We start from the raw sequence: 26,021 nt of genomic DNA on the forward strand, positions 1-26,021 counted from the left end.
CTTCTCGGTCTTCAATTATCGATTATGGAAATGATTTGCAGCATCTGACATGGTAGCTTGGCTCTTTCCTATCCGTCAGCATCAGCTTTCATCATGCAATTTCCTCTTTTCTTTTTGGTCAAGAGGAGGGGCAGAAAATCATGAGCTTGAACATCAGTCAGAGGCGATTCAGTTCTGCCTTTTCTCTTGGAGCCTTTGAGAGCATACAGAACAGAAAACATCAACCTGTCCCCCAACTGGGGATCAATTCCCTCAGCAATAATCATTTCAGGTCAAAACACAGGTAATAGCTGCTTTTATTGTTTTTCTATCACATGATCTTATGTTTTCTAGAGAATTTCAGATGGTGTGACCTGATAGTGGGATTGATGGGGAAGCCTTGATACCCCCACCCTCAACAGCAATAATAATAACTAAAGATTTTGAAAAAGAATTCTGTAACAGAAAGATTCCTTTTCTCAAGAAATAAGGCAAAATGTAAGTAATTTCAGAAAACTTCATCAATTAAAAGAACTAGAGGATTTTGTCACATGTGAAGCTTGTTTTCCATAATATCCATACTATCTGCTGGCTGTCATCTCAGTTACTGATGTCAGGGATAAGGTAAGTTACAAATAGTTACTATTCAGTTGCTGTGGGATGTATGGCAAATGTGTTGCTAATTAATCAATAAAACACTGATTGGCCATTGGCTAGGCAGGAGGAAGTATAGGCGGGGCAAGGAGGAGAATAAAGCTGGGAAGTGGAAGGCTGAGTCAGAGAGACACTGCCAGCCGCCACGATGACAAACAGCGTGTAAAGATGCCGGTAAGCCACGAGCCACGTGGCAAGGTATAGATTAATGGAAATGGATTAATTTAAGCTGTAAGAACAGTTAGCAAGAAGCCTGCCACGGCCATACAGTTTGTAAGCAATATAACTCTCTGTGTTTACTTGGTCGGGTTTGAGCGGCTATGGGACTGGCAGGTGAGAGATTTATCCTGACTGTGGGCCAGGCAGGAAAACTCTAGCTACATTCAGTAATACATTGGTATCTATTATCAGATTAGATCCCTTATGGGCATTAAATAATGATTGCTGCGTAGTGACAGAATTTATTTTCATATAGGTGTCTCTTGTAGCATCATATACTAGAATATATTATGTGAAATAATCATGTACATGGAATGATTAGAAATTAAACCTTCAGGTTGTACCCTGCTATGCCCCTCTCTGTTGCTCCCACACCTCACCCCTGCAATCCCCTTTCCACTTTCCTGGTTGCTGCAGTTACTCCAGGTTCTGCAGCATGTCTGAGGACTTGGAGTCAGGAGCCTCAGATGTGAGACAACATGCAATATTTGTTTTTTGGGGTCTAGGTTACCCCACTCAGTAAGATATTCTGTAGTTTCATGCATTTATCAGGCTTGACTCTTGAAAATAATATGTAGGATGCGACTGAGTGGAGAGGTTGAACATCTCAGGAGAGATATTTGTGTATTTTCAGCCCAAAATGTTAATCAGCAGCAGTATTAAATTTCACATATTGTTTCAAGGTTGTGTCTAGGAAACTCTGATAGTCATGCATGATTGAAAGGACTATAAGAACATTTTTACATTCATGTGTTTATCAAAACATGTAAATAATTTTAAAGCAAAAATTTTTCTTTATTCAGGAAGCTTTGATTTTTTTATTATTTCATTTGATAGTTTAAAAGTATTTCAATGGTTTGTGGTAGTACCAATTTTGGCTAACATTTTATATATGTGTTCTGTCAATATTACAATGACTTATTAGTAAATTTTTAATTCTTTTTGTATCTCCTAATAATAAGTTCTGAGGCCATTGGATGTATAAATGGAAGAAATCTTCAAAGACTTCTCACCTCTAGTAGAAAACAGGGTCAGTCCATGTGATTTAGGGTGTTTCGATCATTAGGGGAATGAATCAGACCCCACCCCTTCCCACCCCTCTGCAGCATCAGATCCAGGTACCTTCCTAAATGTGGACATTTAAATTTTTTCTTTAGAAATCACTCAAGGGCAGATTTTAACACAGACCATAGTTTACTTACTTCCATGATGGGTGATGAGGAGATTACTTATACAACTGTGAGATTCCCTAAGTCTTCAGACTTGCAGAACCAAAGAAGGGCTGATGATCAGCAAGGGCCCAGAGAACCTGGCCACAGAGGTAAGTGTTTTAAGTGTCTAAATTCACCTATTTTTGATGCATCATAAACTTCTAATTTTGAAAACAATATCCTACAGGCTGCCATTAGAAACAATATCTCTACTTTTGGAGGGTTTTTTTTTTAAGACATTATTTCTCCTTCTAATAGATTTGGCTGTCCCAGAACTCCCTCTGTAGACTAGGCTGGCCTTAAACTCAAAGTGATTCTCCTGCCTCTGTCTCCCAAGTGCTTGGATTAAAGGCATGTACCATCATGCCTGGCTAAAATCTGTTTCATTTTATTTTCCTTTTTTTTTTTTTTTTGGCGCAGGAGTTGCAGGGGAGGTTTGAATCAAGGTTTCTCTGTGTACCTTTGGCTGTCCTTAAACATACTCTGTAGAACAGGCTGGCTTCAAACTCAGAGATCTCCTGCCTTTGCCTGCCTAGTACGGTGATTAAAGGTGTGTGCCATCAACACTCAGCAATAATCCTATTTCTAGATGTTAGCTAGAAACAAAAGAAAGCCAGATGGGCAGAGTAGAATGAAGGGAGCATGTAAGAAAAAAATTATTGAGACTGGAGAAGGGAGAAGTGAATATATTCTGTCAAATTTGAGAAACAATTAAGATTTTCTTTTTAGTTTTGTCAAGAATTCTTAATCTTTTAAAAGTAACACACTAGAATCTGAAGAAACACCAAGTGTGTTTAGAGAAATAAAATCTTAAGGAAATGAAAAGTATTCATTATAAACAAAGCATTTATTCTAACAGAAGGTGTTTTGATTGTCTTAAGTATTTCTCAACATCTAGTGCATGAAAGATGATCAGATGACAGAGTCTCTTTCTGGGAAGAAGCTGCAGAGGAGGAGAGGGGATGACAGATAGTAGTGGGGATCGGGTGCTTTTGCAGAATAATTAAGTTTACTAATGAAAACTTTCTATTCTTTTTCTGCTCACTCTTCATATAATGTCACAAATGAACCCTAAACTTTAACTTCTTTGACATATTGACAATCAGAGGCTTGACTTTTAGATTCCCAACACCTCAAATACATAAAGATGTTTTGTATTATCTAGAGAAAAATAGAACTTATGTAAAAAAAAAAAAAAAAAAAAGCAAGAGTTGACTTCTAAGCTACTTTAAGGGTGGGCCTGTATACAAGTCAGCTCCATAACTGCCATGGTTCCCTACAGTTCTCAAGAACATTCATCCCTCTTCCCTTCCTCCTCATCCTCAGTTATATGTCCTTGGTGGACTGCATGCTCCAGTTTGGGATTGTCTACCTGGACTGTGTCTGTGCCTCCAGTGCTTTCTGAAGGATGTACTTTTGATCCTGTAGATCTGGATGAGGGGCATGTGCCTGTCATAGGGCTATTTCTAGACTGAGTCAGGAGGATTGAAAATACAAGGCCAAAGGTGAAAAAAGTTTGATATCCTGTGAAACTTCACACATGTAAGATTTCTAAAATGGGTGTAATACAATTTTGAAAGCAATGTTTATTCAGTTTGCATGATGGTCATCTGTAAAATTTTTAGAGACCAATATCCCATCATTTCCATGTTATACAAAATTATAAATCGATATTGGGACATGGTCGTTTAATGGTAATATTTTCTCGTTATGTTTTCTAAATTAAAGAATCTTCAGTCCCTTGGCACTTCATTGCAATACCTCTTGGAATTCTTTGTTCCATTCTGCTGGTGACAGTTGCAGTGTTGGTGGCATACAGTGAGTAACTGGTATAAATCTTCTTTGCCTTTCTGCCTAAGTAATATCTTCAGTCACTTATTATGCAGTTATCACACTCTGCCCATTGTCCTGCCTATAATCAGGAGATGTGCTACATAGCTCTGGACTTAGAAAATATATATATATATATATATATATATATATATATATATATATATATATATATATATATATATATTCGAGAGGCAGAGTTTCTCTGTGTAGTTTTAGTGCCTGTCCTGGATCTTGCTGTGAAGACCAGGCTGGCCTGGAACTCATAGAGATCTGCCTGGCTCTGCCTGCTCAGTGTTGGAATCAAAGGTTTGAGTCACCACCGCCCAGCTCTTAGGATGTTTTTAATCCTGGCACACTACAGTATCCCTTTCTCTTACATACCTATTTCATTAACTTTGGGGCTGTTGAGAACTTTTGTACTTTCCCATTCATGGTCATGTTCATTCTGAGAACTTGGTGATAGTCTGCCTTCTGAGCTGAAGAGACTGGGAATCTTAGGTGAATATTCTGTGAGAAACAGCTGTGCAAAAGAAATGATGACCTTCTTTTCATTTTTTCTCAGTCTGTATTGAGAACATGGTTGTGTAAAAAGACTAGATATGTACAGAGACCTTAACACTTCAGCCTTATTAGATCCCTTTACATCTTTAGAGAAAATCACTCCCAAGATGTGCTAAAATGTATCTGGATATTATGCTTTCTATCTGGTCTTTTGACAATTGTGCCATTTCTTCATGTTCTTTAATTCACATTTTCAGTGAATGTTAAAGGTTAACAGAATTCTTTAGTTAGATATTTATTTGTAAGTTTTATGCTGAAAAAAATCAAAGAAATTGGAAGGCAATGTACTTCCACCATAATTTAATTCTGCTTTATCATTTACTTTATATGGAAGTTTCTGGTAGAGGAAAATTAATGTTTCCATTTCTTTAATGAGTTCATTGAGGTGTTATTTTCTAAATGTCAAAATAGCAATTGAAGTAATAATATATGTTGTCAACATTGTCAACATGGGGGCTTTTCTTATATCTTAAATTTCAATATTTAGTATTTGTAACCATTTTTGAGTTATATCTTTTGTTAATTTTAGTTTTTCAATATAGTCAAGAAAATCATGAACTACAGAAAAATCTAAACAACGCTGATCAGAGGAATACTACCATGCAGAATAACAGCTGCTTAAATGAAACATTGAGAAGTAAGTCTACAGGGTGTGATGACTTCAAACATCAGAAGGAACCAGACACTCTCAATAGAAAACAGAACAGATGCTGTGGGGGAACTAAGGTTGTTTTTGATTGTGTGCAGCACACAGGTAAGGAGGGAATATTGAATAAAGATTGCATTATTCTGTATTGATTCCTCTCCAGAAGATTTGAAATCCAGTTAGCAGCTAACAATGCTGGTGATCCCTGAGTTAATGGGTGGTGTTTCATTGTCTCATGGATGGGCCTAGAACCCTGAAAAGCCCTGTTTGGATTAGGAAAATCTTATTTTCTAGAACTCAGTGGCCATCCTGTCTCCCACAGCTCCCAGGGGATGGAAGCTCAGTCAGCACAGCTGAGAATTCAGGTCATTTTCATGAGAGGTCAAATCTGAGTCCCCATTTCTTTTGTTGACACAATGTGGAAGTTTCCAGTAAGAGAGTATTTACCAAATTCTTAGGGTGAAATGGACGGATCTAGAAAAAATCATCCTGAGTGAGGTAACCCAGACTCAGAAAGACAAACATAGTATGTACTCACTCATAGGAGGATACTAGATGTGGAACAAGGATGACTGGACTGCTACTCACATCACCAGGCAGGCTACCTGGAAAACAGGACCCCAAGAAAGACACAGGGATCACCCAATGACGGAGAAATGGAAGAGATCTACATGAACAGCCTGGACATGAGTGGGGGTAATGAAGGGCGAGGGTCGAGGGAAAGAGAGCTTGGGGGAGCGGGAGATCCCAGCTGGATCAACAACAGAGAGGGAGAACAAGGAATAGGAGACCATGGTAAATGAAGACCACATGAGAATAGGAAGAAGCAAAGTGCTAGAGAGGCCCACAGAAATCCACAAAGATACCCCCACAACAGACTTCTGGCAATGGTCGAGAGACAGTCCGAACTGACCTACTCTGGTGATGGGATGGCCAAACACTCTAATTGTCATGCTAGAAACCTCATCCAACTACTGAGGGATCGGGATGCAGAGATCCATGACTAGGCCCCGGGTGGATCTCTGGGAGTCCAATTAGCGAGAATGAGGAGGGTTTATATATGCGAGAATTGTTGAGACCAAGGTTGGATAAAGCACAGAGACAAATAGCCAAACGAACGGAAACACATGAAATATGAACCAAGGCTGAGGGGTCACCAACTGGATCAGGCCCTCTGAATGGGTGAGACAGTTGATTGGCTTGATCTGTTTGGGAGGCATCCAGGCAGTGGGACCGGGTCCTGTGCTCATTGCATGAGTCGGCTGTTTGAAACCTGGGGCCTATGCAGGGTCCCTTGGCTCGGCCTGGGAGGAGGGGACTGGACCTGCCTGGACTGAGTCTACCAGGTTGATCTCAGTCCTCGGGGTAGGCTTTGCCCTGGAGGAGGTGAGAATGGGGGGTGGGCTTGAGGGAAGGTGAGGGGGGAGGGTGAGAACAAGGGAATCCGTGGCTGATATGTAGAACTGAATTGTATTGCAAAATAAAAAAAAAGAAAATTTTAAAAAAAAGAAAGACTGTCTCTCGACCATTGCCAGCAGTCTGTTGTGGGGGTATCTTTGTGGATTTCTGTGGGCCTCTCTAGCACTTTGTTTCTTCCTATTCTCATGTGGTCTTCATTTACCATGGTCTCCTATTCCTTGTTCTCCCTCTCTGTTGTTGATCCAGCTGGGATCTCCCACTCACCCAAGCTCTCTTTCCCTCGACCCTTGCCCTTCACTACCCCCACTCATGTCCAGGCTGTTCATGTAGATCTCATTCCATTTCTCTGTCATTGGGCGATCCCTGTGTCTTTCTTGGGGTCCTGTTTTCCAGGTAGCCTGCCTGGTGATGTGAGTAGCAGTCCAGTCATCCTTGTTCCACATCTAGTATCCTGTTATGAGTGAGTACGTACCATGTTTGTCTTTCTGAGTCTGGGATACCTCACTCAGGATGATTTTTTCTAGATCCATCCATTTGTCTGCAAACCTCATGATGTCATTGTTTTTCTCTGCTGAGTAGTATTCCGTTGTGTATATGTACCACATTTTGTTTATCCATTCTTCAGTTGAAGGGCATCTAGGTGATGGGATGGCCAAACACCCTAATTGTCGTGCTAGAAACCTCATCCAACTACTGAGGGATCTGGATGCAGAGATCCATGACTAGGCCCCAGGTGGATCTCTGGGAGTCCAATTAATGAGAATGAGGAAGGTTTATATGAGCGAGAATTGTTGAGACCAAGGTCGGATAAAGCACAGAGACAAATAGCCAAACAAACGGAAACACATGAAATATGAACCAATGGCTGAGGGGTCACCAACTGGATCAGGCCCTCTGAGTGGGCGAGACAGTTGATTGGCCTGATCTGTTTGGGAGGCATCCAGGCAGTGGCACCGGGTCCTGTGCTCACTGCATGAGTCGGCTGTTTGAAACCTGGGGCCTATGCAGGGTCCCTTGGCTCGGCCTGGGAGGAGGGGACTGGACCTACCTGGACTGAGTCCACCAGGTTGATCTCAGTCTGTGGGGAAGGCTTTGCCCTGGAGGAAACTGGAATGGGGGGCGGGCTGGGGGGAAGGGGAGGGGGGAGGGGGGAGAACAAGGGAATCTGTGGCTGATATGTAGAACTGAATTGTATTGCAAAATAAAAATTAAAAAAAAAAGATATACAGAATAGAGAAAAAAGACAGAGGCAAAAGGTAGACAGGATATATAACACGAATTGCTAAATGGTCTTATAATTTAAAAAAACTCAGAGCCTGATATTGGGGTAAATGCTGAAAGATCAGAGAGACAAAGGAACAAGCCACTGCCACGTCTCACCTCTCCAACTCCTCAGCCTGAAAAGGTCTCAGCCAATAGGCCTCTAGCCGAATGAGCTTCCTTAGCTAAAAAGACTTCAGCTGAAAAAGCCTCTACCTGAAAGAGAAGCTTCTGCCGAAAAGTCTTTAGTTCCTGTCTCCTTACGCCTTATATATCTTTCTCTGCCCAGCCATCACTTCCTGGGACTAAAGGCATGTGTGCTTCCCAGTACTGGGATTAAAGGTATGTGCCACCACCAGGCGGTGGTGGCGCACGCCTTTAATCCCAGCACTTGGGAGGCAGAGCCAGGTGGATCTCTGTGAGTTCGAGGTCAGCCTGGGCTACCAAGTGAGTTCCAGGAAAGGCGCAAAGCTACACAGAGAAACCCTGTCTCGAAAAACCAAAAAAAAAAAAAAAAAAAAAAAAAAGGTGTGTGCCACCACTGCCTGGCATCTATATTTAATCTAGTGGCTTGTTCTGTTCTCTAATCCTCAGGCAAATTTTATTAGGGTACATAATATATCACCACAGGGTAATTTAAGTCAAGAAAAGCTGGCAAGAAACAAGCCAGGCTAAAGCCAGGCATTCATAAGAAAGAATAAGCCGGCCGGGTGGTGGTAGTGCACGCCTTTAATCCCAGCACTCAGGAGGCAGAGCCAGGCAGATCTCTGTTCGAGGACAGCCTGGTCTACAGAGTGAGATCAAGGACAGTCACCAAAACTACGCAGAGAAACCTTGTCTCAAAAAAAACAAACAAACAAACAAAAAGGCTCTATGTGATTTATTTGGGAACTGGGTGGCAGGCCCCCAAAAGAGCCAAGAGTAAAAACCAACAAACAACACACACACACACACACACACAAACACCACCACCACCACCACCAAAATCAAGGAATGAAAGAAACAAGATTTAAGAAAGTAATGCTTGGAGGAGAAGGTAAGTGGGGGTGCAGGAGCAGCAGTGCTGGAGAACGTGGCAGACACTCTGTCCCCATGTGGCAGATGCTTGTGTTGTCTCAGCTTTCCACAAGGAAAGGCTGTGAAGAAGTCAGATGATTTACTTAAGGACAACTCGTAACTAACTCTCGACCTATAAATAAAGCCTTACCCAATACACAGAATATGGTTACAATGTGGACTTAGAAGAGCCTTGGTTTTAGCTAGACACAAAGCATGAATTTGGTACATGGGGAGACATGAGTGGAAACATTAACAAGCTCTTATGACTTCAGGTAAGTCTGATCACTCACAAAGTCTTTGACCACAGCAAAACAAAAATGCAATTTCTCTTCAGGATTGCTGTGAAGATCTAATAAGAGATACAAATATATTTCTGTTTTGTTTTGTTTGAGGCAAGGTCTCACCAACGTATACTTGGCTGGCCTGGAATTCACTGTGTACACCAGGTTTGCCTGGGACTCCCCTGCCTGCCTCCCAAGTGCTGGAATGAGGGGTGTGAGCCATCAGGCCCAGCTTCACAAATAAAGTTTTTAATCATAACCTTGGAAATGAATGGTAAACTTTCATTCAACATTAAACATTATATTTAAAGTCCAAGACTCTAATCTTTCCTTACCATATAAATTTGAGCAAAACATTGAATCATAAAGATTCTTTTTTCAGCGTGGAGTGTGTCACCTACTTCCCAGGGTTGGAATAACTGCAAAAAAAAATGCAATCAGGAATTATAGAGACAAAAACTCTTAGATGTCAGGGCTGGAGAGATGGGTTGGTAGTTAAGAGCACTAACTGCTCTTCCAAAAGGACCCACATGGCAGCTAACAGCTGTCTGTAACTCCAAGATCTGGCACCCTCACACAAACATACATGCAGGCAAAACACCAATGCACATTAAAAAAAATAACCCAGCCATACCACTCTTGGGCATATACCCAAGGAATGCTCAATCATACCACAAGGGCACATGCTCAGCTATGTTCATAGCAGCATTGTTTGTAATAGCCAGAACCTGGAAACAACCTAGATGCCCTTCAACTGAAGAATGGATTAAGAAAATGTGGTACATATACACAATGGAGTACTACTCAGCAGAGAAAAACAATGACAGCATGAAATTTGCAGGCAAATGGATGGAACTAAAAAAAATCATCCTGAGTGAGGTAACCCAAACCCAGAAAGACAAACATGGTATGTACTCACTTATAAGTGGATTCTAGATATAAAGCAAAGAACAATCAGACTGCAACTCACAGAACCAGGGAGGCTATATAGCAGGGGGGACCCTAGGATTACTGTGGCTTATAATAAGTTTTGGGTTTACTCAATTACTGGGAAAGCCTCAATGAAACATTTCACAATTAGGATAAGAATTTATACTGTATCAAGCTGATAATAGAAAAATAAATTTTAAAAAGTGAAAAAAAAGAAAAAAAATAATTTTTTAAAAAGCTCATAGATTTCAATATAACTTTATTTTAAAGATTGCTAGCCTGCAGAAACTTCTCTAAGACACAGGATGAGCTGGGTTTTCTACCCAACCTTGTCAAAGAGTGCTAATGTTTGGAAGAACAGGATGGGGAGAGTTTATGAACCAAAATGAGGAACTGAGAGAGCTACACAGTGAGCCAGTGCTGCTCTAGAAAATTCACATTGTAACCCCAGATCAGGAGGGGGGGTATATCACACTGCTCATGGAAACACTGATGGTTCTGTTTACATCCTTATCTCTGCTGAGAGGAAGTCATCTTTACCACGGAGGCTAAGCAAGTGCAGGACACGCTTCTTTGTGCTTTCTACATATGGTTGGCCTCTTCTAACATCATGCAAAGTCTGTGAGCAAGAACTCTAGACCTGTTTTGTTCATCACCATGACCAAAGCATGAACAGGATGTGGGCTGCCTACCAGGGCGTAATAAAAGACGGTAGCCAACAAAAACTGAACACAGAGTGGAAATTTTTTTTGGTTGTGGACAGAGAGAGGGGGATGTCAATAACTGAAAAGCCAAAGAGCAGTAGCTTCCTCTGAGCTCTATATAATTAAGTTCTGAATTTCCAGAAAACGCTAAACTGATAATGAGCTTAATTAATTAGCAATGGAAGAAAGTCACTTCAGAGGGAATGGACTGACACTCCCATTGTGGATTTTTGACCAAAGCACAGCACAAAACAGGAAATACTGAACTTCACATGACCAGAATAAAAAAAGAAATGTGAAAACAGAAAGGTGAAAATTTTAAAGAAATTTTTTATTTTCTTGAATTTTGTCTTCTAAATTCATTTTGTGTGTGTGTGTGAAAAAACAAACAACAACAAAAGAAACCACAAAACCAACAAAAGCTCCATTCAGGGCTGGAGAGATGGGTTGGTAAATAAGAACACTAACTGCTCTTCCAGAGGACCCAGGTTCAATTCCCAGTACCCACATGGCAGCTAACAGCTGTCTGTAACTCCAAGATCTGGCGCCCTCACACAAACATACATGCAGGCAAAACACCAATGCACACAAATATATATTCATTTCTCTGGCTTCTTTGCTGTAATAGCCTCTGTGAAAGCTCAACTGCCTGTCCTGTTAGGTTGAGAGAGATGCAATTCTCATCACACATTCAAACCTTCTAGTGAGACCCTCAGACCTCTGTGGCACAGCCGCAAGCTGTTCTTCCTGCCCCAGGCTGAAGTGAGGGACACCTGCAGTAGCCACCAGCCCACAGGGAAGGATGGGCTGACTCACTGTCTTCACTGGGAGGACTGGCTGGTCCTGGCCAGCTTCACACCTCTTGGTATTTCTGCCTTGCAGTGAACCTTTCACAACAGTGAAATATGGTAAACTTCACAGCTCTCAACAAAAACAAAAAGAGCTCTATTTTAAGATTTCCTGTACCCTAAACCACCTCATGTGTCCTAGCATTTACAATCACACCTGTCTAAAGCTCTGCATTATCATACCTACTCGTATAGTCCTTGCTGAGCCTCAAGCACTGAGAGTGAAGAAATGAGAAAGATGCTTCAGAAACTCAGTGATAAAAGGGAACCCTAGGAAGGGTTTCAGGTGGATATTTGGGCTCTGTGTCACTCAGGAATAAAATCCACTTAAAGGTCCCAAGAAAAAACGAGGGCTAGAGAGAGATGACTCAGTGGCTAAGAGCACCGGCTACTCTTCCAGAGGACCTGAGTTTGGATCTGAGCACCCACATGGGGATAATTCCAGTCCTAAGGGTTCCAACATCTTCTTCTGGCCTCTGTAGGCACCAGGCACATGTGTAGGTGCACAAATATGCATGCAAGTGAATACCCAAACAAGCAAAACAAACAAAAAGTTTGAAAGAGAAAACAGTTAAGTACTGATCCACAACTAAGTTTCACTTCTTCAGTCCATGTTCTTTCCACATCAGTTCAGAGAACTGAGGCCATGTACACACTGAAAACTGTGATCAGGCCCCCAGCTCTACTGCTCATCATTAAGGGAGTCTGTAAGTTCAGCTCGTCTCTCCTAAAGCATTCTTCTTTAGAGATAGGGTTTCATGAGGCCTAAGCAAGTCTAGAATTAACTATACTGCCAAGATAGGCATTGAACTCCTGACCCTTCCGCATCTTTTTCCTAGCGCTGGGATTATGCTCTGGCCATCATGGTGGTACACACCTTTAGTCCTTGAACTCAGGAGGCAGAGGCAGGCAGATATCTGTCAGCTGAGACCATGCAGGAGGAAGAGGAGGACACCAGCAGCAGTGTTAGCAGAGATAATGAGAGATGAATTGTAGAAAGTTCAAAGGACCTGGGAAACATGAATGACCTGTTTCCAGTAAGTCTAACAATAGACATGCACACTATAGATGGTTAAAACAGAATTTCATATAACTTTGTAAAGCTTCAACTCAGCTCCTACATATGTGTGCACACACACATAAGAATAAGGGCATAATAAGATAGGTGAAATGTAGGGTTCTGACTATGCCCTTTCAACAACTTAGGAAAATATTTCATGTGAACCCATGTGATAATGTAAAAAAAAAAAAATCTCGAACCTCTGAAAACAACCTTAGTGTCACAAAGGTAAATCCTATGAAGTACAGAAGCAGAAGATTGACTCTATTCTATGGTATCTTCCATAGCTGGGATTTGGCCATGTATTTCCAGATGAGCGGCCTCTGCTCAAAGCTCTACCAACCAGAACAACTTACCATTCTTAAAGCAAGTCACTGATTCAGCTGCCAAAAAAAACCAAACAAACAAACAAAAAAAACAAACAAACAAAAAAAAACACGACTCCACATCTAGGCTTTTAATACATTTTATTAGAGCAAAATTTCAACAAAAAGTGGCTTTTATGTACAGAATCAATTGCATATAGGGGCTGTCTAGCCCACATGGACCCAAGAAAGGAAAACCATATTTCACATATTAAGTTTATATACAAAAGTATCACATTAATAAAAAATCCCAAAAGTGTCAATTAAAAAACCCTCCTTTAATTAAATATATAAATAATCTCAAAAGTATCCAATTCAAATTGGCTTAATCTTGAAATGTAGTCCAATGAGACTGAACACTAAGCATTTCAAGTCCTGCACCAAGTAGTAAAATACACGGAGGCCTTCAGGATCCCTAAAATTAAAAAACATAAATAAATAAAAGTTACCTTTTGTTTTCTATGAAACATAATCTTATAATTTCCTAAAACAAAACAAACCACTTGTACCAATTAAGCTTATGGAACTAGGGAAAGGGCCACTTGCCGACAACTACAGTGAACAAACTGGACAATTAATTCACTTATCTTCCTGTACAGAGGAATGCAGTTCACCAGGACTCATTGCTCTCTAAACAGAGGCAATGCATGTACAAACCCAGTAGAGTACGCAGGCCACGTCCTCACCAACTGTAGGAGCACATTTATAGGTTTAAGCATCCAGTTGTTCTTCATGAACACGGGTGCCCAGTTATTATTGTACATTCATTCTTTTTAATACTTATTTGAAGCACCTACTATGTGCTGGGCACTACTCTAACTCTAAAGACAAAACAAGGTTCTCATGCAAGCTTATACTCAAGCAAGTTAAGATTTAGGGCAACATGAAGCAATGGAAGCCATATGGGGACGTTTTAAGGAAAGGAGCATGAAGAAATGACTCAATGATTCACACCAGCAAAGCTTCAGTATATGCTGCAAAGAATCTAAGGACACAAAGGTGGCTCATACACATGCCTACTGTTTTTTTTTTTCAAGTGCTAAATCCAAGGGGAAATATGATATAATATGGTCCCAATGAAGCTGATCAATCCACAATTATCTTCGTTTACATTTTGTGACATTACAACCAGACTTTTTAATATAAAATGACCAACAAAAATCAGGCATTATTATGCACACTGCTGAACTGAGTACTTAATGAAATACGCTGTTAACTTCTCTGACAGACAAGATAACAAGTGTTTAATTACTTAGAAGTCCCTATGGCCTGAGATTACTAAAGCACCTTGTCTAGCAGACCACAGTACTGACACGAGCCTTGTTAATGAGTTACACCAGCTCAGGCAACACTTTAATATACTTACTTTGACTGGTTTACATCAATCAGAGAACCTATTTTTGATGTGGTAAAAGAAATATGTTCATCCCCAATTACAATCTCAAGTTCCTGGAAACAAAAAGAGCAGAGAAATGGCATAAATTTAAAAAGTCTATCCCAGAGATACCTGTGTTCGTGCTACAAAGAAGTGTAAACTTTCTAGAACGTGATAGAGGAGAAAAGAAATTGAATCTCAGCCAAGCATGGTGGCACGTGCTTATAATCCCAGCACGCAGGAAGCAAGGCAGAAGGACTGTCTCAAGTCCAAGGTCAGCCTCGTCTACAGAGAAAGTTCCACACCAGCCTGGGGAGACTCTCTCCAAAAACCAAAAGAAATTTAATCTGCTAGACCAAATTCTCTTAATAAAGCCTCACTGACCACACATGAGCACTAGCCTCAATTTCAGGACCAAGCCAGAACTGCTTTCCAGAGCCATCATAAAAAGGAGCTCAAACAAAATGACACAGAAATGTTTCTTATGATGTTGCTAAACATGAGCACTGTCACTTTAAAGCATATGTTATAGAAATGATTATATAAATACAAACCCATTTAAAATATCACAAAATGCATTTTCCCTTTCTGTAAGTTTTTATAAATAAATATAGGACATTTGGGTATCTGCCACATATCAGGCCCGACTGCTGGGACTTTACATTTTCCATAGTCCCTAAAACACCTTTCCAAGAGTATAGTCTTCGTTAGGCCTATTTCACAAATGTACAATCTTAACCTCATCAAGTACAGAACAGACAATGATATCAATAGCCAGGAGTAATGTACAATAGTAATGCTCCCACTTACAGACTAATACCCTCTGAAATTCAATGAAACCTAGAACTTATACAGTGTAATGTGGTTGCTCCAGTACCATTATCATCATACAAATTTTATCTGTACTGCTTACCCAGAAATCTAAAGCTAATGAAGGGGCTGTATGTTTAAAGAATTTTTACACTAAATTATCAAGCAGATGCTAATAGACAGTCACAGCTATTTAATCAAAAAGCCTAACTACACACTTCATGAGATACAGCAAACTGAGAATTAGCTAAGAATCTCTAATAATCACAAAATTCTTGCTTCAATTATCCAGTGGCAGTTTCTGGAGCATGCCTGCTACCCTCTCATGAGAACACATCACCAGTGCACAGATACAAGCACTGGCTCTCCCCAGACGATGGAACACAGTTTTATATCTAATGAAATCTTCTCTGTAGCTGCAGTTATTTTCCTAGAACTGGTGGTTCAGAAATGAGATTACTAAGGGAAAAATAAATGGAAAATATTGGCATTTTCTAAAGTACATTACAAAACCATCCTCTAAAAGAAGTATATCAATTTATAAACACAGTCAAGTCTAGATGTCATATCACCACTGTAGGAGCAGGTTTAATAATTTTAAAATATCTGGGTGTTTTGTAGACACAGACACCCAGTAACTATTGCGCTAACTAGTGGTGTTAATTACCATGACTCAGGTTCCCACAGGACACAGACCACCACCTCTATTGCCCCACACCATACTCTACACCGTGCTCTTGCCACACAACAGTTACATTACTGCCCACTTTCAGCATGTATTTGATCTCTCTACATTTCTTCTCATCAAAGAAAGTGGCTGATATACAGTATAATCCTTAGGAACACACAAAAATGAAATTAAATATTTCTTTCTCCGAGGCCTTATATTTCATTTCTCTGAGAGTTGAAAAGACCAAATTCAGAAACCAAACTGTCTTCATACAGAGTGAAATTGGGCCTGCAGAGTTCTTTGGGAGCACTTTGAGAAATATCAAGTATTTTGAAGGGAATATAACAGGCAAATACAATCAAGACTTTTTCTGGGGCATTCAAATATACAAATTCTGAAAGATAAAAAATTGGAGAAAGTGAATTGCCTTACTCAGTGATCAGAACTAACTCTCAAATTTAGCTAGCAATGTATTTATTTACAATAGAAATAATTAACAATAACATCTAATTTACAAAAAATAATTTATAGCAGTGTCAAAATATACTAACTTAAGAACTAACTCTCAAATTTAGCTAGCAATGTTGTACCTATTTATAATAGAAATAATTAACAACACAGCTAACTTACAATTAATAATTCATAACAGTGTCAAAATACCCTAACTTTAGCTGGACAGGCTGGAGAAAGGATGTCTAAATTAGAGCTAAGTGCTAACTCCTCTACTAGGTGGAGACAGCAAAGAAAATCAAGCTCAGTAAGAGCTGGAGCTGTAACCTGATGGAGTGTTTGCTTGCCTAGCACAGATGAATCTGGAGTTCAATTTCTAGTACCACAAAAAAGAATTTAAAAAGAAAATGAAGTTATATAAGCAAAGCTTCAATAAGAAACCATCATGAATATATTGATAAAGCACAGTAATTATATTATCAACTCTGATCTATCCACTTAAAGACCACAGTCCACAGACCTGCCGGCCAACCCTGTCAGGCGGTGGCCACAAAGCGTCATCCTCTTTTGTAATTTCACTGTCGTCAATAATTCTCTTCAGTTCTTCCATGACACTCTTGTGAACATAGGCCTGAAAATCAATTACAATGAAATCTTATAACACCCATCTGTCTTCCCACAGTTCAGTGAGATATACAATAAAAGAAAGCTACAAACCCTAAACATTCAAACACAACAGGAACGAACAATTTAATTTGATTCCAAAGCTGCAGAATTAAAATTCATCCTTCTCACAAACTTTTTCCCCTGCTCTCTCACCCTTTAACACACACTGTTCCCTCTTCTCACTCCAGCTGCTTTAGGCCCCAGAGTCGGCCGGTGTAGTGGGGACACTCCCGTTGCTCACAGTTAACGGAGCAACGTAAGGGCTACAGCGTGAGGACACAACACAAGTACACAGGGGCCAGCACGCTGAGCCCAGTCCACACTTCCAAGCCTTTTGTTTAAAAATCATGCTTCACAAAATGAATTAAATGATATAAGGTTATACATATTCAACTTGATTGTTTAAAAAAAATGCTAAAATGAGAATCACCAAGATGGCTCAGTGGGTAAACTCAGTCAAGACTAAAGACCTGAGTTCAATCCCTAGAACCGACATAGTAGGAGAAAACCAACTGCTACCAGCTGGTTTTTGATTTCCACACATGCATACCATGTTACATGTGTATCCAATACACATACACACACACACACACACACACACACACACACACACACACACACACACGTTAAAAAAAAGTTTAAATGCTATAATCACATGTAATTAACATAGAAATCTTTCCATCTATAAATTGGCTTCTTCATTGAAACAGAGCCTTTGAAATACTTTCATCAACACAGACAAGATAAATAAACAAAATGTAAAAATTTAGACATTTGAAAAGAACTTAGCTAGAGGCAGGTGGATCTCTCTGAGTTCAAGGCCAGCCTGTTCTACACTGTGAATTCCAGAACAGCTAAGACTACAAAGTGAGACCTTGTCTCAAAAGAAAAGAAAAAGAAAAAAAAGAGAGAGAGAGAAGAGAACATACCTCTTTTCTGATCATCACGTCATTTTTATAATTGCTGTTGTTGGCATATCTAAGCTTTCCTGTGTGGAGAGAAAGAAAGAATACCATGAACAATGTTAAAGGTAAAGACAATTTCATATTCCCATTTTTACTAGTAAATCTACTTTCCTCATGTAAGATCAAGGCTAAAAACTCAATAAATATAAGTCAGCTAGCAAACTTTAAAATGTTCCATACCTTCGACATACAATGGGTCAGGTTTGTTAAGGCAGGAGCTCGCTCTCTCTCTCTCTCTCTCTCTCTCTCTCTCTCTCTCTCTCTCTCTCTCTCCCTCTTTCTGAGCCAACACAAGATCTCATTGTATAGTCAGGTTGGTGGCCTTGAACACACAGGGATCTATCCTCCTGCCTCTGTGTCCTGAATGCTGGGATTAAAGTTGTGCACAACAACATGTTTATTTTCTTAATCTAGCCCCTGAACTAAATGTGACTGTGACAAAACACTAAATATTCTTTTCAAGTGTGACGTGTTGGTGCTAAATGCAGTACTCACAACATTTCATCTGGTCTCTAAAGGAATTCTAAGAGCAGGTTTCACTTTCTCACCTGTTCACAGGAGATAAAATCAAGTTAAACAACTTGCTCAGGGTCACACAAGTCTCCAGAGGTCTCCTTTGCATCCACACTTTCTCTATTATTCAAAAATGTTCTCCTAATTGTTCTTCTTCAAATTCATGTATATAGTTAAGATAACGAAAAATTTAAAAATTACAACTCGGAAGCATACAAACTACGTAAACTGTCAGTTTGTTGGCTGATTTATTTCAATCCATCTGCCATGACCTCTGAGGCCTCCAGTGCGTGCTTCCCTGCATGGTTAGTCAGTCAGGTGCTCAGATACATCTGTGATGTCCTTCTCATCTGCTATATTTTAGGTTACCGTACTGGGGTGTACCCCATTTAGTGAGTCATCATTTCTCATGTAAGTGGAATGATTCAGTGGCAAAGGTGCATGAGAACCAATCCACACATAAAATTTCCTAAAGACAGTGTTGTTCTTCATTTATGTGACTCAGGGTGATAAGGACAAGCTACATGGCATGCACAGGCAAGGGGACTGAGAACAGAATTACAAAAGAAATAAATAAAAAGTCAAAATAAAAAACAAAAACAAAACCCACTAGCACAACAACAAAAACAAAGTAAGTTTGCTCCAAACAACATTTGGAGAACAAGGGTAAAGTTAAGTTTCTAAACAACTGCAGGGCCATAGCAACCTTGAATTCTTCCTAAATGTTTGATACCTTTTGAATACATGATCCTCTCATAACTCTCCTTTCAAAGACCCTTGTCCAAAACATGCATATACCACTTCATTAAAGTCCACACAGTCATACGCTCAGTTAAATGTCTGCATCTCAAGTAACACCTTCAGCTTTGGCACTTAAGTACTGCCCAGTACTTCAACAGACTCCTGCTCATTCTGCTCCTCTCTGGTGTTTCTCTCCCCGAGAAGACAAGAAAGTTTTTCTTTTTGATCTCTAGTGTCTCATCTTCTAAGGGAAACTCCTTTTTCTTTTCTTTTCTTTTCTTTTTTTTTTTTTTTTTTTGTTTTGGGGTTTTTTGTTTTGTTTTGGCTTGGTTTGTTTTGGGGGTTAGGGGGAGGCTTTTGGGGGTGGTTGTTTTGTTTTTAGAGACAGAGTTTCTCTGTGTAACCCTGGCTGGCCTCGAACTGAAATCTGCCTGCCTCTGCCTCCAAGTGCTGGGATTAAAAGCATAAACCACTACACCTGGCTTAGGGGAAGCTTTTTTTTTTTCTTTTTTCAAGTTCTGATTATTAACTTATTCTTTACTGGACTCAGACTTAAAAGTAGAAGCTCTTTGCAAGGACAGCCTACATCTCTTGGAAATCTGGTCTTGGTGTTTTGGTTTGGTTTGGTTTTTGGCTTCCTTCATTCTCTATGCCAAAAGTTTAGTATATCCTGCAGCCTCTTCATTTTACTTAGTATATTGTTTCTTCAGAACAGTAAGTCGGAGTTGGGAACCTTGGGTGCTTTGGTCCTGGACTTCCTACCATCTTTGTTGAAGAGCTTTCTGACAACATAGTGGTAGATATCATCTTCCTTAGAGAGACTGAAAAGCCTCAGGATTCTGATAGCTGTCAGTCCAGGAATATCCTTTAAAAAAAAAAACAAAAAAAAAAAAAAACCAAGAACAACAAAACAAAAACCAAAAAAACAATAACCACTTGGCATCCCCAATGTGTCCAGAAAAGACTTGTGCTTCCTCTCCCCAGCTCTCCTTGGTCTACAGCAAGTATGCCCCTTACTCAGCAGCAGGCACACTGTGCAGTGGGTCAAGAAGCCTTGTTTCGTTGGGAAAACCTAATCTGTCATTCCCACCAATGAATGGGATCACACAACCCTTCCACTCTTCACCCAGAGCATCGGCAGCTACTTCGTTTGCTTCTCGTAGAAATACAGAGCTTGTGTTCATTGTCCGCTTCAATGTGTTCTGACAGCCAGTGGCTCAGAAGGAGATATTCAGCTTCTTCTTAACAGGGCTGACCACCTAAGATGCAACAGGAAAAGAGCTTCTAGGAAGCTTTTTCGGCTGACTCTGCCTTAACTGGCCATCATCCATCCATGTATTTTGACGAAGATGGTGAAGAACTGTACTTCAATGCCTAACACACATCACACTCCTGTTTAGTCAGGGGGTTCCTCCCCTACAAAGCAGCCTTCACACATAGAGTAAATGGGTGAGTAGGCCGAAAGGTCACCCAAAGATTTCAAGCATCCACGGAAGCATCACTTGATAATTCCGTTAATACTGCCCTTGGAAGGACACACTCTAGGTTTCCGATTCTTCTATGTTCAACTTTCCTGATGGTAGCAGGATCTGCTTTTCTGGATAACTTTACAGCAATTTTTCCAAGCATGCTACACGTGCAAGCTCTTCCTAAGTTGGAACTAAGCCCTTCAAGCCCTCCTGGGAGGCGGGGGCGTGGTGACACACCTGTCACCCCAGCATCCGGGAGGCTGAAGCAGGAGGATCGTGAGCTCGAGGTCAGCCTGGACTACAGAACGAGACCCCGTCTTAAAACTAAACAATTAAATTGAAATAACGAAGAAAGAAAATAAAAAGGAAGAAGAAGAGAAAAGAAACCCACCCCCCGGGCGGCTCGCCCTCCCTCGCGGCCCCTCCGTCGCTCACCGTCCGGCCGAAACTCGAACTCCAGAAACTCGTGCCCAAACTTGCCCTTGTGCCCAACGTAGTAGCGCAGGTAGAAGTCACTCGCCATAGACATTTTTGCCCTCGGTAAAGCCGCTGCACGGCCGCGCCAACGTGCCGCAGGCGCGGGGCAGTGACGTCAGAGGCGCGGGTAAAGAGCGTCACGGCGGGTGCGTCTTCTCCGGTGGAGACTGAAAGCCGGAAAGCTGCGGGTCCGGTGAAAGACCCCGAGGAGAACTAGAGATTTGCACTGGAGCGGCTTTACTAAGATCCCCAGCACATTGTTTTCGCTCTTGAAAGGATTTTTATATGCTTTGCTTCTTACTCTCAATTCTTCGACGATTTCATTCACGTATATGATGAATTTTAGTCACTTCCACCTAATTACACTCTCTGATCCTTTGTCCCGCTGAACCACTCTTCCCAACAAGTCCTCCTGTCCTTTTATGTCTTACGTGTGTCTGGGTTGAGGGGGGACTCACCAAGTTTAATAAGGGTTGTTTGCATGAGCACGATGGCAGATAAAGTCCCAGATTTCATTATTGGGTTCTATATTCTTTGCGGTTAGCCTCTTCCCCCATCTACTGTCTCCAACCGTCTGTCCACGGTATACCTGCTTGCACTTTCTTGTCAAATGTATCCTGTACCTTCAGCCCTACATTTGTTTAACCAGTCCCCAGTCCCCTTTCTGGTTTAATAACCTACACTCACTAGCATGTAACTACACACATACACAAGCTTTATCCTTTTTCCTGCAAATTTCATTTTATCTTAGTAATGAACAAATATCCTTTCTTTTTTTTTTTTTTTCAATGGGCTTGGAAGGAACATTGTAAACCACTTTTACTCTCTGGTTGCCCTGTGGCATGGGTGTGTCTTTTTCTGGGTTTTGAACTAAGGTTTACAAGTTGTACTTATTGTATCTCTGATCTTGAAGCACATTGTAAAATGGGGTGTGGCCCTACTTCCTGTAAATGGTGAGGTGAGTAAAGATACATTCCCGTGGCAACCGGAATATAATCTTCCTGAGTCCTAACAGAAGCCTTTGAACAATGCTTCACAGTTGTCCAGTAGCTAACAGCCTAGACTAAGAAAGCAAACAAATAAAAAAAATAAAAATGAAAGTTTTAAATAGGAAAGCAAACAAAGTAAAATGAATCTCCCTGATGGGAAGTTTGATGTTCAAATAGCACATGAAACTGAAAATCATGGTGGAATTTGTGAGTCACTTCATTCAGTAAGGATTAATAGATAGTAGCCTGTGTATGGGGGAGGGGAGCTAAGCCACAATTCTCAACAGTTTAAATTGGAGAAGTAAGGAACACTGGTGTGGCATGGTATTGAAGAGCACAAAATGTGAGTGAACTTACAAACAGTTCACTTTTCAAATCCTGATCACCTCTCTGTTACCAACCCTGAGTAATCCTATCTGGTGACTGATAGCCTTCTGTAGTAATTCTAAGAAAGTTCACTCTCAACACTGTCACCACCTAATTATATCTCCACGGGTTTGATTATTAACTAACTAGATACACAGTAATCAACTTTGCCAAACACAGAACTGAGAAAATTAAATAGCGTGTATGATGCGCTTTGAAATCTATGCCACATGAGTTTTAACAAGAATTCTCTATGTGCCAGAACAGATGGGTGTTAGCAATAAAGCAATAAAGCTATTTGCACCTTCGGACTAAAAAGAATGCAAACATATAAAGCAAACATCAGCACAGGGAAGCAATTAGTATTACAAATAGCATATATGCAATACAGCATCCCTGTACAAAAAAAAAAGCAAGTGGTTTTATTGTAGGTGGAGTTAGAAATTTATAAACAAGAATATTAAAGAAGGCTTATAAAGGGTATGTTATTTGAAGTGGCTTTTTGATGAGCAAATTCTGTGAATGTCCTGCAGTACAGACAAGCATTTCATTCAAAGGATGACCTAAAGTAAGGCACAGTGGTGTGAATGTGTGTGTTTGGAGAAAGCCAAAAACCACAATTTCTACACTTGAAATTAATAAGTAACTAGAATGTAGGATTGGAGAAAGTGGAGTCGTTTTCAAGGCAAGTTGAGGCAGGTTCTCATTGGTCCTTGTTTTTTCTTTTTGTTTTGTCTTTTGTTGTTTTGTTTTATTTTCCAAGATAGAGTTTTTTTGTGAAGCCCAATTTTTCTGGAACTTGCTTTGTAGACAGACCGGGCTGGCCTGAAACTCACAGAGATCCACCTGCCTCTGCCTCCCAAGTGCTGGGACTAAAGGTGTGTGCCACCACCGCTCAGCCTCTTCAGTCATCTGAATAGTTATGTAATTGTTATAAAATTTACTCACTCTCATAGTAGGCTGCTATTTAGGAAAATACATTAGAAACATAATTCACCACATCTTACCACTAGGTGACTCACCATTCCAGTTTTCCCAGGTTTGAGGAGTTTTCTAGGATGTGAGACTTTCAGTTTTAAAACCTAGAAGGGCCTGACTTATTACAAGAATAATTCACAGAAACTTAAGGACTGTGTTTCATAGCATCTGTGAAAGTATCAATTATAATTCCTTTCACTGAATTCTACAGAAAGCCTCATTCAGGGGCCTTAGGTCCTGTAGAACCCTACAAGTTTTTAAGATAAAATAGAAAACTATATTACCTACCTCTTCATATTGTAGGTCAGGATAGTACCAAAATAAGAACTTTTGCATTGTGATCAGTATTAAAAAGTAACAGAGCACTGTGTTTTGTACTCTCAGATGGTAGACACCAGGGATGTGGGAAAGTGTTTTGTTTACTGAGCTCTTAAGTGTAGCTAGTTGTTCCTGAAAGTTTTCCTATGTCCCAACCAGTCTGCAGCCACTCAGACCCAAATAAACACACAGAGGTTTATATTAATTAAAACAGCTCAGTCATTAGCTAAGGCCTACCACTGACTAGCTCTTACATTTAAACTCAGCCCATTTCTATTCATCTATATAATGCCACATGTTCTGTGGCTTTACCTGTGTGCCATTACTTGCTGCTCTCTGGATGGCAGGCTGGCGTCTCCTGACTCAGCCTTCCTCAGCCTTCCTCTTCTTTCCAGAATTCTCCTTATCTGTTTATCCTGCCTATACTTCCTGCCTGGCTACTGGCCAATCAGCATTTTATTAAACCAGTGTACAAAAGCATTATCCCACAGCAGCTAGTGAGACTGGGGAAAAAGAATTCTTAATTTTAATTAACTTACATTAACATTTAAATATCACACATGGCTAGTGTTTCTCATGTTGGTTAGAACAGTTATGTAAGAATTCCAGGTATCATTAATTGGACTGGAAGTAGTAAAAATATATTGTGAATGTTTTCTTTTCTCAGCTACTGTAGGTTCCAAATTAGGGTAATTACATTGTCACAATTTACGTGTGAAAATAAATGTTTTTATCACTTATGTGAAACTGAAGGACTGTTTCTGCCTTTGCCAACCAACACTGTGGTCAGCCTCACAACACCTTGTGAAATCGTTTTGAATCAGGAAACAAACATTCCTGACTGCAATGGAAAGTGAGGCTTGATGGTTTAATGTACACTATTTGTTGATAATTATTTCCACTCAAGTGTTTCTTCAATCATATAGTTCTTTCATTTCAGGTTGTGTTTTGTTTGTTTTTTGTTGATGCAGGGTCTCATGGGCTCCAGCCAGCCTTAAACTCACCTATGTAACCTATCCTGGTCTTAAACTCCTGACCAACTGTTGGTATTACAAGTGTGCACCACAAACCTGCCTTTGTTAGATGTGATTGTTCCTGAGAGCTGTTAATGTCTTAAATGCTCTGGTGGGCTTTTCTTTTTTTTCTTTGTATAGAATTCTCTTCTTTGGATCTTTTTCATATCTTCTCTGCCCATCCCCATCTACATCTTTTTGTCTATTGAAAGTGACCAAATAAGCCGGGCGGTGGTGGCACACGCCTTTAATCCCAGCACTTGGGAAGCAGAGCCAGGCGGCTCTCTATGAGTTCAAGGCCTACATGGTCTACAGAGTGAGATCCAGGACAGGCACCAAAACTATACAGAGAAACCCTGTCTCAAAAAAACAAACAAACAAAAAAAAGGGACCAAATCATTCCCTCTTCCAATTTTCAGAAACACTCTCTAACCGTATCATGATTAACACTGCAGGTAATAAACTTGTATTTTCATTTTGTATCAGTAATTGGTTTTATATACTTATAAAATCAAATGTCAGAGCTGTCTCCTTTAGTAAAAATGAATCTGTGTAGCAATAGTAGTATACAGTCTAATATAACATACTAAAGTTGGTACATTTTAAGAAGGAAAAGCCAAAGTGTGGTGATCTATTTCTGTCCCTATCCATCCACTCACCTTTGTCTTTTATTCCATCTTAGGTTTCTCTGTGTATTTTAGGCATGTCTTTTGCCACTTGATAGCAATGTGTTTCAAATAAATCCCCATCATGCTGAAACACCAAATTCACATACACCACTGGTTATCAGGCAGGATCACTGATTACCATGATTTGATAGACTTAATTGCATTATTAGGTCTGGAATAGCTGGGAGGCAAACTGTTGTGAGGTATTTAATTACACTGTATAAAGATATGTCCTTGTGATTGGTTTAAGAAAAAGCTAAACAGCCAATAGCTAGGCAGGGAGAACAGGCAGGACTTCCAGGCAAAGGGAGGAACTGGGGATGAATTTAGGCATGCAAAGGAGATGCCAGGAGACATGGAAGATACAGGATGGGCAGTATGTGACAGAATATAGATTAATAAAAATGGGTTAATTTAAGTTCTAATAGCTAGGTAAAAACAAGCCTAAGCTAAGGCTGAGCTTTCATAATTAATAATAAGTCTCTGTGTCATTATTTGGGAGCTGGCTGGCAGGACAGAGAAAG

At 40.2% G+C, this 26,021-nt stretch overlaps 2 protein-coding genes across 3 annotated transcripts; one reads left to right on the forward strand and one right to left on the reverse strand.

Annotated features, from left to right (window-relative positions):
- Positions 1–2,061: 2,061 nt before the first annotated feature.
- On the forward strand, positions 2,062–5,286 carry LOC131906527 (killer cell lectin-like receptor 2). Its single transcript, XM_059257143.1, has 4 exons — positions 2,062–2,173; positions 3,792–3,881; positions 4,987–5,094; positions 5,267–5,286. The coding sequence occupies exons 1-4, from the start codon at positions 2,062–2,064 to the stop codon at positions 5,284–5,286; spliced, it is 330 nt and encodes a 109-aa protein (XP_059113126.1).
- Positions 5,287–13,114: 7,828 nt separating this feature from the next.
- Magohb (mago homolog B, exon junction complex subunit) lies at positions 13,115–21,295 on the reverse strand. Of its 2 annotated transcripts, none has more exons than XM_059258690.1 (5): positions 21,124–21,295; positions 17,930–17,988; positions 16,855–16,965; positions 14,396–14,478; positions 13,115–13,444 (listed from the first exon to the last, which is right to left on the reverse strand). In XM_059258690.1, exons 1-5 carry the CDS (start codon positions 21,215–21,217, stop codon positions 13,345–13,347), a joined length of 447 nt encoding a protein of 148 aa, XP_059114673.1. In that variant the 5' UTR covers positions 21,218–21,295; the 3' UTR covers positions 13,115–13,344. The 2 variants fall into 2 exon arrangements, with proteins under 2 accessions (XP_059114673.1, XP_059114674.1); XM_059258691.1 differs by lacking the exon at positions 21,124–21,295 and adding an exon at positions 18,461–18,551.
- Positions 21,296–26,021: the final 4,726 nt, after the last annotated feature.

This window comes from Peromyscus eremicus, chromosome 3, assembly GCF_949786415.1.
Source record: "Peromyscus eremicus chromosome 3, PerEre_H2_v1, whole genome shotgun sequence".
Lineage (NCBI taxonomy): Eukaryota > Metazoa > Chordata > Mammalia > Rodentia > Cricetidae > Peromyscus > Peromyscus eremicus.